This window comes from Ixodes scapularis, unplaced genomic scaffold (genome assembly GCF_016920785.2).
Source record: "Ixodes scapularis isolate PalLabHiFi unplaced genomic scaffold, ASM1692078v2 PGA_scaffold5__190_contigs__length_132052651, whole genome shotgun sequence".
NCBI classification, from domain to species: Eukaryota; Metazoa; Arthropoda; class Arachnida; order Ixodida; family Ixodidae; genus Ixodes; species Ixodes scapularis.
The window spans coordinates 130,355,195-130,373,211 of NW_024609880.1; the positions used below are offsets into that span (position 1 = coordinate 130,355,195).

Sequence of the window (18,017 nt, forward strand, 5' to 3'; positions counted from 1 at the left end):
TTTCAGGCACTTGGCGTTTATGACGAGGACAAGGCACCGTCGAAGAGAGAAGGCAGGCTGACCAAACAGTCCGTTGGATCGTTCACTTCGTCGGCATTGTTCCTTCTGTCGTGGTGAAGAGGACGAACACCACAAAAGACGCGACGGACTTCCCCAGGTCTGCTCGTCCCTTGTAGATCCTTCAGTGCTGCAGAAAACCTGCAGTTTCAAAAGTTGTGCATGAAAATTATAACGCTTATCTTTTCCAGCCAAATGTGCCCATTTTTTTACCTTTCTAGACGTGCCCAGTTCTTTGCCATTTTTGCATTGGCCTCACTCCTCAGGAATTCCAGGTACTGGAACAGCAAAATAGTTGTTTGCTTATAAGTTAAACTGTGATGAGAGGGAGAAACTTTGTCTTGCAGCTGCCACAACACCATGGTTGTGGCAATATATTGAATACCTCTTAGGGCTTGCATGCCAGCAAGTCAGCATTGCTCTTCATTGTTAATAAATTCACACTGCTCAAACTGCCACCGGAGATTAACACAATGCCTGATCCAGAGAACTCAAGTGTGTAAATACTCATAGCAATAAGACTAGAAAAAAATATACTTATATAAAATGAAAACGAGACAATGAGAGACAACTCCCGTGGCAAAGTTAGAGCTCGTCAGAAAATTAGATGACACTCGTATTTCTACCACCTGTAGGAGAAAGCGTCACTCTTGTATCGTAGAAACCTGTTGACGGCTACACATTCTATGTAGAAACGAAGCGCACCAACGGCCTAAACTACTCGTGTTTTTAAGTATGCATCATTTTATAAAAGAATGTTTGTTGTGCGTCTCTTCCCTCGATGAGACACTCCATCAGATGGGGACCAATCGTGAATGTGGCTTCAATTCCTGCAGTGGTCTAGAAATAAGTTTGCCAGTGGATATTTCCAGTTGTCGCTCTGCCATAGACAATAGGGGGCCCATCTTTTACTTTCCTCTTTCTACGCAAACAAAGTCAGAATACAGCATCGAGGGATCTTCCAGCATACCACATCCAGTCATCTCATTTTGTGGAGGATTTCCAAGTGATTAACCTAGTTTTCTAGATACCTGTTACTTGCTAAACTTTACCTGAGCGGAGACGAGGAGGTTTCCATTTTGGGACAGCGGCACTTCCATCGAGAGAGTGGTCCTGACGGCCTGGAGCATGGGACATGCATACATCCACTTAAGCATCTCCTTTATGCAGCAAGGAACTGCAGGTTGCAAGAAGAAATTTCACATACCACATGGACACTTCCAGTCTTGCTGATCATGATGCCAGAATTGCGGCACCCTGCACCGATGCTTGTGGCAAGCTGACGACCCAAAGGATCATCTAGGTTAATACTGGTCCTTCTAAAGGGGCCATGAAATGAATTTTCAGCTGGGATAAACTGGGATTTTACTAACTGCATATCTTGCAGTGCACCAAAAAAAAAAAACACTAGTAGACAAGCGTAGAAAGCCTGCTTTCTGGTAAGGAGATTTGAAAATGTAGCGGACAAATTTTTGTACCTCCTTTCCTTCAAAAGTTCTCTGCCTTTTCACTGTTATTCATCCGCGGTGCCCCGGCACGTCAGCAGACCCCAGCTCATCCATTAGACGTGAGCACTGCGTAACTCGGGCGCATGCGCTCGTCAACAATCAATCCAGCGACGAAAATTTGAATTCGCGGCCAATGCATGGTGTGACGGCACTTATCATCACTCGCGAGTGACAAGTTGCATGGTGTGCTTAAGATGCATGGTGGAATCTTGGAGTTATTGCCTCAGGTGCCAAAGCACATGACAACCAGATGATTTCTAATTTCGCTTTTGAGTTGAGCATTAAATCTGAGCAAGAGGCTGAAAAATCATTTCATGGTCCCTATAACATTAGCATACATTGTCTAAAAAGATTACTAGTAGCAGCTAGTAGGAACAACAAATATAAGGGCATGACAGGCATGGATGATTTTCTCGTGCAAAGAGTGTAAACAATTGAAAGCGATGAATCTGCAATGGTTACACATGTAATCCTCAGACAAGACTGACTCATACCCAACAGCTTATTGCAAGTTCTAGGGCATTTATGGCGACATTCACATAAATTATATGTGAATATTTATGCAAAATGCAGTTTACATAGATATTGGAAACATTCCAACTTTGAGCCTGCTGTGGCATATATAAAGTCTGCATGAAGTACATTGCACAACACAGTGAGCTCGAACAAGTGATTGCGGTTTTTCTGCTTTTCTCTTAGCATCAAAGGGCTGTCATCAAAACGGCTTGTGTTTGGGAAAGTTTTCGATCAGGGCACTAATATAAGGGAGAAAACTTTACGTTTGCTGACACCCTTTGAAGAAAAATGCAAAAAAGCGCCAATGTCACATTGGAGCTAACAGTGTCGCACAACACATATTCCCTCTAGGCGTGCATAGCAAAAACAACCAAAAGGCAGTCACTTGGAAGTCTACAGCACTGAAGTTACCAGTTTTCTCGCATCCTCCAAAGTGTGGCATCTAACATGCAAGATGAAAGGCTCGAACTTGAGCACTGCTGAGCCAGTGTGGCTAGACAGCGACAACTCCTGCAAAAAGAAAAAAAAAAAAGAATGTAAATTATTCCAAGGACAAACAATGGCCAGGCCAGTAATGCTACAAGAGCGCCATCTTTGAGGACAACAGGTTTCTATAACAGCTGTATGAGCTTACTCAGCATATCAGCTGTTCCCAACAGCTAGGATAAATAATTATTCTGGATGCGCAACTTCAACATGCCATGGTCAGGCGAATGTAATTGTCGCCCGTTTCCTCTGGCTGAGATTGCTGACCTTGGCTGAGCTCAAAGTTAGTTCAAGCACTAGGGCTCGACCAACCAGATTTGTTTTTAAAGGGATGCGAACCGAAATCTGGATTCCAAAAAACACGGTGGCAGAAGCGTGCAACGGAACGCTACAAACACCAAAACATTACTCGTACAATGATATTTTAAATGGACGAGCATATTTTTAAAAAAACAAAGGAGGCGCATTTGACAGATATGTTGACGTCATTTCTTCGAGAAGAGTCGAGAAAGAGAGAAAACGGCCTCACGTCTTCTCCAACTCGCTGCCTTGAGATGGTGAAGCGAAAAGAGGAGGAAACGACATATGTTGACGTAACGTAATGTGCCTCGTCGGCCTCGTTCAATCTCAACCTCTTTTTCCGAAAATATGGTCATCCATTCGAGATATCGCCTTACGAGTGGTGTTGTAGGGATTGTAGCATCCCAGCTACTGCTCCTGCATTGTTTTTTGAAATCCAAATTTCGGTTCACCATCCCTTTAATGACTTCCAACTTCACTTGCCAATGAAATTAAAACTACAGTGACTGCTAGCGTTAGGCACCGCCCAAAGTGAACGTTGCGTGTGTAGATAATGTGCTGTATAAAAATTTAAAAAAATTAGATACAACATAATAAAGTTAGTGCGAGGGGGAAAAAGGGTGGATACTATAGCACGTTGCAACTCAAGAAGGTAGGGCGAGGGTAAAGATGCTTGGGGAGGAGGAAGCAGACGGAACGCTAAAGAGAAGAGGAGGTTTCCGCTCTCTTCTCCAGCCTTCCGTCTGCTTCCTCCTCCCCAGCAACCTTACCCTCGCCCTACCTTCTTGAGCAGCAACGAAAGTGGAGAGGAGCGACCTCCTTTCCACAACGGCTTTTCACGTGCGCACCCTTTCCCGCCTCGCACTGTCTTTCTTAGCATTATTTATTCTTCGCCCAAGCGGCAGTGGACTCACCAATTCACCTTGACCCAACAGTTCGTGGCTGACGTTGAGCCATACGCACCCTTTTTTCCTCACGGTATCACCAGAACTGTCCTGCAAATTCGGCTTGTTGAGCAACAAGCGCCCAACGTTGTCCGCGATCGCCGAACCCGGAGAAAAGCTAGCTCCGCGTACCTGAGAGAGCAGGACTGTCCGCCCCGAACAGGAGCTGGTGGTGTAGTACTGCGGACGCGCGTTCAGATGCTCCACGACGTGCTCGATCCGAGCATCTATGGCACCTTTGCGGCTCAGATCGGCGGCCTGGAGAATCTCGCGTTTCTCCTTTGCAAACTTGTCCGGGGAACTGGTCGTGAAGTGTTGGGAGCGTGCCGGTGGCCGAGAGAACTGGACATGTGTATGAGACATATGAAACTGGATGGAATGCCGTACGTGTTATATGCATCATGTCAAAGCCGACTCATAGCACTTGTTTCGACGGCGATCACAAGAGCTCGCGTAACGACACCAACAACGCGCACGTCGACACCAACCTCGTTGGTCGGCAGCACGGTGTAGGTCGGCAGGTGCGTGATTGACTGGATGGACAGCTCGGAAAAGCCGGAAAGAGACATGTCTGGATAGATGACACCTCAGGCTGAGCCTTTCGGAGAGGACGGTGGCCTCCGCCACCTAGCGTTACAGAAAATTCAACTACAAGCTTCGCCAGGAAGACGCCAGGCTGTCACTCTAGCCCAGGGACTTTACCCAAGGTCTCGGTGAAGCCTAGTCATAAAAAGTTTAAACGATTTTGTGCCCAGCGTGACCGCGATCTCTCTGGTGATTGGTGCGCGTGACATGTCACGTGTGAGATGGATGGTTGATTGTAGAAGGGCTCCTTCCAGGCTTGCGCGTAGACCTGTGCGCCGCCGCGCCGCGCCGCCGCCGCCGCCTGTTTTGCTCTCTCGCCGCCCTGCGCCGCCGCCGGAATCTCCAGAGCCAGCACGCCGCCGCCGCCGCCGCACAATAAATTCGGCGCGCCGCCGGCGCCGCCATCTTTTTTTTTTTTTTTTTTTTTTTTTTTTCGGAGGGGGGGGGGGGGGGAGGTATATGTGTTTTTTCTTTCTGCTTCTGTATGAGTTTTACCTACTATATTAAGCATAAAAAATGAATAGATACACCGGTGTCTGTATGCTTTTTTCGTTTTCATTTTTACTCTTGTAAATATATCAATAAATGTAGAAGTTCCATAGAAAACGGAGACACGGAACGATAAAAAAAAAAAAAAAAAACGGACAAAACAACAAGTCTCAAACACAGTTTGTAGTTTATTTGAACAACGAACGTTGTTATATATACCTCGAGACCCTCACCACCAAAAAAGAAACACCTCCTCTTCACTAGGTCACCGAGAGCCGTACATTCAGAGAGAACCCATATGATTCATGATTCAGGCATATCTAAATAATTCACACCAACCAGCCACCCTGATGACCTCGCTTGAGGGCTGACCAGCCACATGCGATAACAGGCAACTCCAGCTCCAGCACAGCCCTTACAATTCTTAGAAAACCCATAAAACAAGACCTTATAGAGACACACACACAAAAAAAAACAAAAAAAAACGCTTCATATTACTGTCCAATGCCAAGGACGGTGTGCTTATACAATTACCAGAGGTCAAAATACGCGTGGTCTCCCTCAGAACTCTCCTACCACTGCTGATTGTTGGGCGAGTTGGTATTGTGCGTGAGAAAACATGATTGCGCTTTAAGACATAGACAGCGGAAGAGCACCACAGAGCGCTTACTTTAAACTGATTTAATCCAAGAGCCTCAGCGTAGATACACACTGCGTCACTGCACCACATCTCAACCAATCCGTGGCCCCGCCGCGGACCGCAAATACACTATCCCTTTTTTCTGCAGTCAATTGAAACCTCGCATGACTGCAGGTGAAAACCATTATTTGCTTCTTCTACCGTTCTCGCTAGGCACAAAGATAAGACTGTTAGAGAGATAATTGAGGCGGACGCCATCAATAGTTCCGGCACGTCTTGTGCACGTGTTTTTTTCTGGCACCCCTGAGGACCACCTTAAAAGGAGGTTAACCTTTCTAATTTGTGCTGAGCTTTGAAAACTAAATTTACACAGATCCTCTCTGCCACTAATATAAAGTTATGAGAGATTCCAAGGTAGTTGGGCACACACACAACATTCTTTACAACCGGCTTTTTTCCCCACAGGAGCCGGATTAAACGTACGTTCCTCCTTACACCTTGAGCAACTGTAACAATCCCATCCTGGTGCAATTGTTAAAATGGTTGTGAACGAAAATTGAGCTTGGCAAAAGGTCTGGACGGTTTTTATCCAGAAATGCCTGACAGAAGTGGAGCAACAGTCTATTGTCACTCAAGAACTCTGAGCTATTCATTGAAATATTGAATCTGCATCATGGAAGAAGGTGCGATGTGACAACTGTAGACATCAAGGACTACTCTATGGATAAGTCTGAGCTCTTAATAAGGGTCAGGAGGTGGTGTGATGATAATCTAGTAAAGTTGCAGTCTGCCACTGGGATTGATGTAGATAGTTTTATCAGCATTCTGGAGTTTCATTTAGAGTCCACTGCCGTAGAATTTGATGGTTCTCTTTTTATTCAAAAACAGGGTGTGTGTATCCGGTCGTGAATTACTCCAGTGTTGTCCGAGATTTTTTTTTTTTTTTTACGAGACTTATGTTTACGTTGACACGGTTGTGCGGTCCTTGTCGATTGGACCGCACAATCCTGCCATCGCAACAGTCGAATTAAGTACTTATAGATCCTACTGTTGCACACGGAAAAGGGCCTGTGCTGGAGGTACGGCAAGGAATCAGCCAAGCCTCTGTTGGCAGCTGACAGCTGTCACTTGAAAATAGTTACGAGTGGTGTAATTGCTTCTGCGATGGATTACGCCTGTAAAGAATCCCGTATGTTTTGGGTTGGTGAGGCAGCTGAGTTGAAAAAGATGCGTCGTTTGGAAGCGGGCCATCACCACGATGTAATTGTTAGAGCTGTGCTCAAGGTGCTGAAGGTTTAATCCGGCTCCCGTGGAAAAGGCGGTTGTGAAGAATGTTGTGTGTGTGCCTTACTACCACGGAATCTCTCATAACTTTATGTCAGTGGCAAAGAGGTTTGGTGTAAATTTAGGTTTAAAAGCTCAGCACAAATTATAAAGGTTAGCCCCCTTTCTGGGGCTCCTCAGGTGTGTGAGAAAAAAAACATAAAAAACCCAGATGTAACTTGTCACGTAGGAGTGGTGTACGGGACCCTCTCATTCCGTCGAAACTCGTTTCGTGGAATTGCGTATCCCAGACAACTTTTCATGGGCACACGTTTCACGGACACACGTTTTGTCGACACGATCGTTTCATCGACACTCGTTAAGCGAATTGCACGCCGTAGGGACATCTCGTCACGCGTGTATCATATTAGTAAGGGTTCTGGTGGAGTTGCCTGTTATCGCATGTGGCTGGTCAGTCATCAAGCGGGGTCATCTGGGTGGCAGGTTGGTGTGACCATGAATCATTTGGATCTGTCTGAGTGTCCGGCTTTCGGTGAACTACACTCTAAAAAAAGGGTGTATTCTCACACCCCTTGTCCCATATAAGACACCCCAAAACTTCAGACGTCGATCTGACAGTACTAACTTTCACAAGAGGCTTAAAAGCCTTGTGGTACAACTTATTAAAATAGCTAATGTACGTTTACTGACTACAAAAAAAAAAAATAATCGGGGTTTTCTTAGCCCCACTGCAAAACCTCAGTGTTTTCTTTCTGTGGTCTTTGATACGTACTTCAGCTATTTAATAAGTTACATCGCTCCATTATCAAGCCCCTCGTAAAATGTATGGCCGTCTGTGCGCTGTGCGTCGAACTAAAGTTTTGGGGTGCGTTATATGGGACAAAAGGGTGTATGGTGATACCCTTTATTTAAAGAGTTATTTTTTGGTGGTGAGGATTTTGACTCTTGACGTATATATAAGAGCGTTCGTTGTTCAAGTAAACTATACCCGTTTTTTCAAGAAAAAAAAAAAAGAAAGTTTTGAGCATTTTTTTATTTATTTATTTATTAAAGTACCCTCAGGGCCCAAAGGCATTACAGAGGGGGAAAGCACATACATGAAACAAAGATGTTCCTATACGCGACGCAAAGTCTTACGAGATTTGGTTGTCGGAGAAAAAAGTGATGATTTTGGCGCTGGAACGTGCACGTCTTGATAATATATATATTAGAATCCAGCATCATATATCTTAATTCTCCACATAAAGGTGGAAATTAGTAATGGTTCGTGAGGAGTCGGACTCTTTTTACTAGAGTTCTCGACGTGAAAACGGGTATAAAAGTTGTGTTTGAGACTTGTCTTGTCCGTTATTTTTATCGTTCCGTGTCTCCCGTTACTATGGAAGTTCTTCACCAGCTCGCCTGTGTTTTTAAGGTGTTATAACGAATTAAACGGAATGAACGGTTTTGTAGACTGCAAAACGATTTAATGAAAACTTTGTGAAATAATTTGATGCAAGCCGGGCTATATTCGCGTCCGTTTTCAGGCTTCTTTCAAACGTATTTTATTTTGATCCACACGCCTGGCTTGTTCTTGACACATCGTGTTTCTAGGGGTCCTCCTTTCTCGTTTTCACGTGGAGATCCAGCATCGGGGGTCGAAGTCGAGCCCCCATCCGGTCGAGTCGGGGAGGCTCTCCTTACGTGTCTTTGCCGCCAGCGTATTTGCTTACACTCCCGAGCTCAAAATCCTTGCGCCCTCGCACATTTTGTTAATGTTGTCATGATCCTCTCGTTATGCGTCTAGCCATCGTGGAGGGCAGCGTCGGCGTGATGCGCTTGTAATCGGAGGATCTGCCGCGGTGCAAGGCGAGTTGGTTGAAATCGACGTCAATCACTGCAGGTTGTTCGTGAAAAAAAAAAAAAAAAAAAAAAAAAAAAAAGAGCTATCGTGCGGCAGCTTGGCGGCAATCCGGTGTGCCTTGCGGGGTAAACCCGGAAATGGTGTAGGTTTGATTGTTCACGTTGGTGATGACTTAAGTGACAACGTACGGTCCGTGGAAAAGCAGGCCAAGTTTCGAGGTAGGAAGGCCGTTCGTGTAGCATACCCTGTCCCTGACGCTGTATGGAGCTGGTCGATGTTTTGCATCGTAGGAGGAACGCTTCATGCCGTGAAGGTAAGTGAGGTTCGCGTTTGCAGCGTCGCAGTTCGCGCGGACGTCGCCGACCTCGTCGGGAAGCGGGGAAAATTCCATTGGTCAACGTGGGACAAAGTTGAACAGGAGTTCGAACGGTGATGTCTGGAGTCCGGCGTACGGCTGCTGGTTCACTTGAAAGCTGGTTGCCTGGAGGTAATCGCTCCAATGGTCGATGTCGCCGTTGACGTTCTTTCGCGCAGACATGGAAGGATTTTTCCGTTGGCGCGTTCGACAAAGCCGTTAGCTTCGGGAGCGTAAAGTATACTGTTAGGGATGCTCTGAATGTGCCCTTCGGCGAAGTACCGCGAAGCCGAACGAGAGGTTAGGACTCTGTCGTTGTTGGTGATGACGGCTTGCGGCGTACCGAATGAGAGTACGAGTTCTATAAATCGAAGGACGTGCTCAGTCGACTTGTTAGGCACGGGGCGCGCGACAAGCGCGTGGTGAGGTGGAACGCGGTGATAAAATACCTGTTGTCGGTCCTCGTCTTGCGGAGGATCTTGGACCGCGGCTGCCAGCCGGCGACATATTCTCTTACAAACGAGACTAAATAAGACGCCGAAGTACCTGATTCTTCTAACGGACGTACTCTTCACAGCGAAGGCAATGTCCAGAAAGCGAAGGCTCTCCAGAAAAAAATAAAATAAAAAAGTGTGTTCCTTTTTATGGTATTTGCATCTTGTTTTCCAAATTCAAACGACATTTTCTCTCTCCTCCTCACTCTCTAATTTACACCCCCCCCCCCCCCCCCCCTTCCCTCTTCCGCGCCACGCCGCCGCCGATCCGTTGATCCCCGCGCCGTCAACACGCCGCCGCCGGAGGTACAAACACCGGCGCGCCGCCGCCGGCGATTTCTGACCGGCGCACAGGTCTACTTGCGCGCGCTCCGTCCGGTAGGTTTTATCAGATCGAAGGCTAGACTGTGGTGTATTCTAGGGGTGTCGCGAACTTTTGTCGAACCAGATTTTTTGGTCGAACTTCCGGGGTTCGACTGAGTCGAACCGGTTCGACGAACCTTCTAACTTTTCACCAGATTCGACCGGTTCGACTTTATGGACAGTGGGAAGCATGTCTAGGTTTGTAGAATTTTTTTTTTATGCAAGGGGTTATTTTATTTTGTGAACAGCTACAATTAGAAGAAACTAATTCTAATCACTGAAGAAGTCAATAACTTAATTTTTAGTACTGCATTGACTGAAATAGCCAATCAGCGCTGCACTTAGTTCATCTCTTAGCCATTAACTTCCAATCCGAAGCCAACTGGCCAGCCTGTCGCACATGCGCACACGAGTCGAACCTCAATACAAGGTTCGTCGAACTTTCCACTAAAAGTTCGAAAAAGTCGAACCTGGTCGAACTCGAACCGCGACCGGTTCGCGACACCCCTAGGCTATGTTCCAAATCTTACCCGAGTAACCTGACTCCTACGTCAGCGTGTAATACCACGTGACATCGCGAGTAAACGATCCGCGACTCGATTTTGGAACGGCCTGGATAATCACCTGGATACTACGCGGATTGGCTTCGTCTTGGGCCACGGCAAAAAGAAAACACAGCAGCGATGGCAGAAAATAGCAGACGATCCTTTTGATCATGGAGAAAGCACCCGAAGAACGGTAATGTTAATGACTACGCGGTGTTTTTTGCGGTGGATCCACCAGCTCCTTTTACTCACCTTCGTTTTGAGCTGTATATTGAGATCAAAATTACTTACTCTTTACAGCTAGACATAAAAAAAATATATTTTTATTAATCAGCGCGATCGCTGCAATTCTAGTCACGGTGCCCTAAACGCATATATACCATGCATTGTTATTTGCATCAATTATGTTTTGCAGAAATATATTCCACACGGTGTAGCGGTACAGCGCGAGGGTGCTTTCTCCAGAATGATATGAAACTCACGTTCGCTTTGACGCCAATGTGATTACAGTGAAATTTTCGAAGCCTTCGCTGCTTTACAAACGTTATCCTCTCATTTGCCACACTCTGGAGGAAACAAAAATACTACATTATCATATACCGAGTTCAAACATTTTCGGCCTTGAACGTGAGAATACGGCATTCCCCCAACGCCGAGGACGAGGATGCGGAGAAGCTCCTGTTTACGCTCGCACTCGGATAATAGCAAGTACACGTTCCCGGGGAGGGTGGACGGTCTTGATGTAATGCAGTCAATTCCTGCGTTGACAACAGCAAATCGCAATAACCACACATTCTGCGCCTAATTCTTTGTAATTTCGAACGTCCGCCACCAAAACCAACGGAGCAAGCGAGCTTTGACGGCTGTCGGCGCAGAAAGCAGACGACGAACAGATCACGTGACGTATTTACTCGATTTGATCCGACTTTACCCCCCGATCGAGGAGGGTAGCGCGAGTAATTACTCCGGAGTAAACAACCCGCTTCTGGAACGCGAGTTCTGACGTCATCGAGTAAGCTCGAGTAAGTTTTGGAACGCCGCGGTACGAAATTTTTACTCCGGAGTCGGATCGAGTAAATTTTGGAACACAGCCCTAGTGTATTCTAGTACCACACAGCAAGAGGAAGTCTAGCTACGGTCACGTGATGTGGTCACGTTGGCATGGTAAGTGAGGAGAGTAAGGAGGAAAATGAGAAAGAGGCGAGGCGTCAAGGGAGCATGGCTTGTGGAGGCTACGCGGCCGACGTCATGCCCTCTCCTACCCTTCCATTCTCCATGCTCTAGCCACAGCCCGCCGGCAACCACAGCCGTCCGCTGGAGGGTGGAGAATAAAAATCAAGATGATTTAAATTAATCTATCATTTAAAATCACACCAGGTTTACTAATGTGATTTAAATCAAACCTTTGCCTAATAAATAATTATTCATAATGAAGAAAAAATAAAACAATTACAACAGGGACAACACACCACATCTTTCAACTAGCAACAGACGAGTAAAATAATTATTCTTAATTAAATATATATTTGACAATCTTTGAACCTTTCGATCTGCATTTGTTTTGAAATTTCAGCGCTTATTTCTTGGTCCATTTGTGTTCAAGAGGGCAGTGTCACATCAGGCACTCTTGTTGAAGAAAAAAATAAATAAATAAAACACGAAAAGGAATTTTAAAACGAATTAAACGATTAGAAAAGAGCACCTGGCGGATGTCGCTAACGCCTCGTTTGTAATGCCCGTCTCGCCGTGCCGGCGAGACAGGCATCGCCTAGAGACAGCACCCGCCGTGTCCCAAAATCGACCGCAAAAATCTGTTTTTTCACCTATCGCCTTCCGATTTTGTACAGGGGCCACAGGTGGTGCGTTTTTTCTAGAAAATTCGTAAAGAGCGAACTTACCCGAGGAAAAAGTAGACTAAGAAAAAGGCTTAACCCCTATGGAAACGCAGCGAAGCCACCGGTCTTCAAACCATAGGGAGCCCTGTGGTTTGAAGACCGGTGGCTTATCGCTGCGTTTCCATAGGAGCTACGTCTTTTTCTTTTTCCTCAGGTAAGTTCGCTCTTTACGAACTTTCTAGAAAAAACGCACCACCTGTGGCCACTGTACAAAATCGCAAAGAGCTGGCCGCTCTTTTGGGACACCCGGAAGGGGGTCTCACTCACTTCAGTCCGCCTTTCGTCGTCTGAAGCACCATCTGGAATCTACAGGGTGATACAAGGAGACGCCAGGCTCTTTAAATCGACCGGAAAATTCGGTTTCTTAACCTATCACGCTACGACTTTGTGCAGCCTGGCGTCTCCTTGTATCACCCTGTAGATTGTCGTTTCATAACTGAGTGTATTCCATAGTAGGGAGGCTGTGGTGAGGGTGCGCGCAACTCAAAACCTGGAGAGCGTTTGCAATTTAATGGCGGCGCCTGAGGGAGAGGATTCGAGAAAGGATATGCGCCAGTGTTGCCTGCACGAGAGCAGGCGCCCGCTCTGTTGCAACTCTGTTGCTCCATGCGCCTTTCCTCCTCTCGCCTCCCATTGCAAGCAACGAGCGCCTTGGCGCAGCCTCTCTCGCTTCCTTCTCGCTCCGAGAATTGCAAACGTCGAGCGGAGAAAGCAAAGTTGCCAGACAAGCAGCAACGTCCAAGATGGCGGAATTTACCATTTTTCGCGTTAAAACAAAACAAAAACAAAACTGGTGGCTATGGAAAAGTAATCATTTATACCTTGTGTAAATTATTCAAGCGCTTTAATGGGCTTTTATGACCCAAGTTAGGAAAGAAAACGACCCTTTGCCCCATAGACTCCAAGCAAAATTTAGCAATTAAATGGCGTCCATGTCCCATGATCGCCGATCTAGCAGTTGCACCCACCCTCACTTGAGCCTCCCTATTCCATAGTGTACGGTAGAACGCCACCTAGACGCTGTGCTTCGAAACGTACGTACCAGGGGGGTAAAGGTGGGTGAGGAGGAGTGGCAAATCCGAGCGCCAACATCCTGGGTCCCGAGCAGGGTGTAAGATAGACAGGTGGGGAAACGAGAGTCAAATGAGCGACCGGATTGTGTCCCCCTCGGTTTTCTCTTTTTCTGTGGCGCCATCTATGTGGAGCACCGCGAATTCTTACACCGGATGGGCGACCTTTGGCGACCGGCTAAACTGACGGAGATAATTTCTCGTGGATTTTCAATGAAATACTGTCGTGCTCTCGTTTTATTTTCCGCACTCTCCCATAAAGTTTCACGCAAATCCGATTCCGATTTTTTTCCTCTCTTCGCAGCGCCATCTATCGCAAATCGGGGGTACCCGCAAGCAGAAGAGTACACAATCCGGTCACGGCGCGGCGGTAGACTGCTATGGGCCGTTTCCCCACCTGTCTATCTTACACATAGAGATCATACATACTAACTCTAGAGGAAAAGGTCCGCCATTTTCCCATACATTCTGGCTGCCGCAAGCGGCGGATCATGCAGGCAGACCCTCGGGGTCCCAAACACGGTTACATCATCAGAGCAGTTTCGTGAACTTCAACAATTCACGAACTTACCGGTGGAAAGATATTCACGTTCCTTTCGAAGCTTTCTTTTTGAAAAGCGCGCAGTTGTACGGCCTCGCGTTAACGCTAAACTAAACCATATACCCGGCTTCGCCGGTGGGGCGCGGCTGGGCGCGGTTGAGGAATACGAAACTGCGCAACAACCAGATTTCCGAGATTTCGACAGAAGGGAAGTTAATGCAGCGTAATGAGTTTATTGCTTTTTATAAGCGTTAGAATAGCTCATAATTTAGTTTACAACGTTAAATTATCACTGTTTATATTGCTGAGAGTTTTCACTCTTCGCGTTACCATGGCAACGTTGCTTTCTTTCTCTCGTGTTCTGTCGCTCTCTTTTGCGTTCGTTCACTCGGGACCCAGGATGTCGGCGCACGGGATTTGCCACTCCTCCTCACCCACCTTTACCCCCCCTGATAGTACACCGTGGTCCCGAGTGAAAGATCGCGAAAAAGAGCGACAGAACACGAGAGAAAGAAACCAATGTTGCCAGCTGAAGGACGACAGTCGCAATGGTAATCGCGAAGACTGAAAACTCTCAGCAATATAAACAGTGATAATTTAACGTTGCAAACTAAATTCTGAGCTATCCTAAGGTTTATAAAAAGCAGCATAATCATTACGCTGCATTAACTTCCCTTCTGTCGAAATCTCGAAAATCTGGTAGTTGCGCGGTTTCGTATTTCCGAGCGCGGCCATCCGGATACAGATACTCCGCCGCTTGCGGCAGCCAGAATGCATGGGAAAATGGCGGACCTTTTCCTCTAGAGTTAGTATGTATGATCTCTATGGTACATACTCCATAGAATGCACTGCAGTTACCATAGCAGCCGTCCCGCGCGTCGAACGACGGGAGGCGAGTCGTGGTGAGTGAGTGAGGGAGGGGGGGGGGGGGGGGGGGTACTGCTTGTGCAAGCAGCGTCTATGAGCAGTTCCGTTGCCTAGGACCTGACGTCATCCAAGGAGGTGTAGCGTCATCCCGCCAACTCTCCAGCCACCACGAAAGAAGAGGGGAAGGAGGAACTCCTTTCTCACCGGGACTTTCTTGAGTGTCCCAGACGTCGCTATTGTACCTCAACAAGATCAACCTGTCACTCGGAATTCGTAGAAGAGCAGCTTTGGGGTTAGTTGCGGTGGCGCGATCGCTGGCGTGATTTCGCCGCTTCGGTGGCTGGACCGGTAGGACATATCCTGTCGACGTCAGCCTCACTGCAGCTTGCTCGTCCCGAGACAATCTAGGTCACGATTACGTCAGATGTTACGTGCTCTCCGCTGGCTGCTCTCCGAGCGCTTGGCAGTCAAAATACAAACGTCCGATTGTCATTTATGAATATTGTGGATCATATTCAGCCTATTCTGAACACGATGGGTATATTTCAAATTTAGCTGAGGTATCCTAAGGGCGCAAACGAGCTGATAAATATTTACTTACCCGCAGTTTCGTTCGTTGTTTCTTTTTTGTCAATGTTACATTGCTCCAATTTGTGGTAAATATTATAAATACAAGTAAGAATGACGCGTAACACCTAGAGTAACTTTGTGTGTGTACATGGGAGCACATCTGATAAATTTAAAAAATCGAAGAACCATCGGAAAAAAAAGGTATGAACAATATCTATATGAATTCCTGAGGTGCGCTAGGTGGACTTTTTTTTAATATACCATGTCATTGCTATTCCCGGCTATTGGGAAAAGAAATTGAAATTTAAGATGCACACACGACAAGTTACGATGCCTGCAGTGTTCTCGGTTTCACTGTTTTCACTGCATGATGCACGTTAGTGCCGTGGCGACGCTTTGCCTTATCCAGAAGCTCCAGCAGCGTCTTCGTGAAACAGTTCCCTGTACCTAATGTCCATCTGTTCTGCGAGCTTATCCACGAACTCGAAGGTGTTGAGGTAGTCCGGCCTTTCCACGTTTCCAAAGCCCTTGACGCAGAGAGCCAGGTCCTTGGTCATGTAGCCGGACTCCACGGTCTCCATGCACACCCTCTCCAGCGCTCTGGCGAAGGCGATCAGCTTGCTGTTGTCGTCAAGCTTGCCGCGGTGCGCGAGCCCCTTGGTCCACGAGTACACCGAGGACAGCGAGTTGGTGGAGGTCTCGAGGCCTGCCTTGTGCCTTCGGTAGTGCTTGGTCACTGTGCCGTGGGCCGCCTCTGTTACCAGCGTCTTTCCGTCTGGGCAGATCAGGACGCTGGTCATAAGACCGAGCGATCCAAAGCCTTGCGCGACGAAGTCGGCCTGGACGTCGCCGTCGTAGTTCTTGCACGCCCATACAAACCCGCCCTCCATTCTCATTGCTCTAGCGACCATATCGTCCATAAGACGGTGCTGGAAATAGATGTTCTTCTCTAAGAACCGGGGTTTGTACTTCTTGTCGTAGAGCCGCTCAAAGATGTCCTTAAACCGACCATCGTACTTCTTCATAATGGTCTCCTTAGTGCTGAGGTATAACGGATAGTTACGTTGCAGCGCAAACTGAAAGCAGCTGTATGCGAACTCGGTGATGGACTTGTCGGTGTTGAACATGGCGGCCGCGACACCCAAAGTGTCTTCGAACTCGTGAACCTTGATGTGGTAGGGCGACCCGGTGACCGGCGTGTACCTGATCTCCAGCACGCCCGGGCCCGGAACCACGAAGTCCTTTCCTTTGTACTGGTCTCCGTACGCGTGCCTGGCGATGATTATGGGCTTGCGCCACTGTTTCACCAGCGGGGGTATGTTCCTGCAGACGATGGGTTCGCGGAAGAGGGCGCCTCCCAGGGCGTTGCGGATGGCGGAGTTGGGGGACTTCCACATGCGCTTCAGGTGGTACATCTCCAACACGTCTTTCTCGGCGGTGATGGTGGCGCACTTGACACCCACGTTGTACAGCTTGAGCGCCTCGGTGGCCTCCAGGGTCACGAGGTCGTTGGTCTGGTTCCGGTTCTCGATGGAGAGGTCGAACGCTTTCAGGTCCATGTCGACGTACGGCAGAATGAGCTTCTCTCTGACTAAATCCCATACAACGCGTGCCATGTCGTCGCCGCGGAGATCCACGATGGGCCCACATTTCAGCTTCTCCATGGCCCTTTGAGGCAGTCTCCGATGCTTGTCACGATGTTCTAAACGTTACTGGTTTATTGGAACGCTTCTTTTTCTTCTAATAAGTGACGCGACACTGCTGACAAATAAATTTAAAAGAATATTATTAATAATCATTCATTTCCGCACATTGGAATAAAGAGTGTAAGATATAAATACGGCGCATATCAAAGCGAATGACGGACTTGTAATGATGACGTAACAAAAAAAGCGTCAACGCGATCACAAATAGTTGTAACTGCAAAATAAGCCGAACTTGAAAAGAAGACGACCAAGCGAAACAATATTGCAGCAAAAGAAAAAGTCGAGGAACAAAAAATATCTGCGATAAGAAAAAAAAGCCGGAGGAAACTTGGGTGGAAACTAACAGCAGTTCAACACTACTACTATTGCTACTACTAGTAATAATGATAAAAATATTACCTTTTACTTTTTGTGCATTAGATGTTGTAAGGAGACCGAGGAGAAAAGCTCCATGTCCACAGTCCACCATGCAGCTTGACGAATGCTCATGCAGTGACTTTTTAACCCAGTCCCTTTTTGGTGTAGGGGCCAACCGTACTTGCATACGCATGCATGCAAACAATATACTGAAGTCTTCTGTTTTTATTTTAACAGGGCAACCGATCAATGTTTGCTCGACGGAAATATGTCCACTCTAACATAAAAAAAGCGTGTCGTGGTTGTGACATCATGTCTATCTATTCTATGATAAACAGAAAGAGCGAGGGAAAGTGGGCAGTGAAACGCAAAACCGTGTTCCGGCGCTAATCACGCATATCAAGTTGTTACTATGTAGAGGGCGCCTCTGCAGAAGCCCCAGGGGATCGGTGGCGACGTGCGCGATCAAAAGCGTCGCGGTGGCCGGGCCTTCCACAATTGGCCGAATGCTGAATGACTGAATTGAGTTCACTTCAAATTACTTGCTTTCTCCTATTCTCGAGCTCTATTGGCGACGTGGGCGATCAAAGGCGTCGCTGCGA

The 18,017-nt window shown here is 47.1% G+C and overlaps 2 protein-coding genes across 2 annotated transcripts; both read right to left on the reverse strand.

Annotated features, from left to right (window-relative positions):
- On the reverse strand, positions 1–4,486 carry LOC8037183 (tRNA wybutosine-synthesizing protein 3 homolog). Its single transcript, XM_029984541.4, has 7 exons — positions 3,944–4,486; positions 3,782–3,862; positions 2,493–2,591; positions 1,265–1,336; positions 1,110–1,178; positions 271–335; positions 1–198 (listed from the first exon to the last, which is right to left on the reverse strand). The coding sequence occupies exons 1-7, from the start codon at positions 4,172–4,174 to the stop codon at positions 18–20; spliced, it is 798 nt and encodes a 265-aa protein (XP_029840401.2). The 5' UTR covers positions 4,175–4,486; the 3' UTR covers positions 1–17.
- Positions 4,487–15,584: 11,098 nt separating this feature from the next.
- Positions 15,585–17,307, reverse strand: LOC8033815 (isocitrate dehydrogenase [NADP] cytoplasmic). The gene has a single exon (XM_040206550.2). It carries the CDS (start codon positions 17,014–17,016, stop codon positions 15,754–15,756), a length of 1,263 nt encoding a protein of 420 aa, XP_040062484.1. The 5' UTR covers positions 17,017–17,307; the 3' UTR covers positions 15,585–15,753.
- Positions 17,308–18,017: the final 710 nt, after the last annotated feature.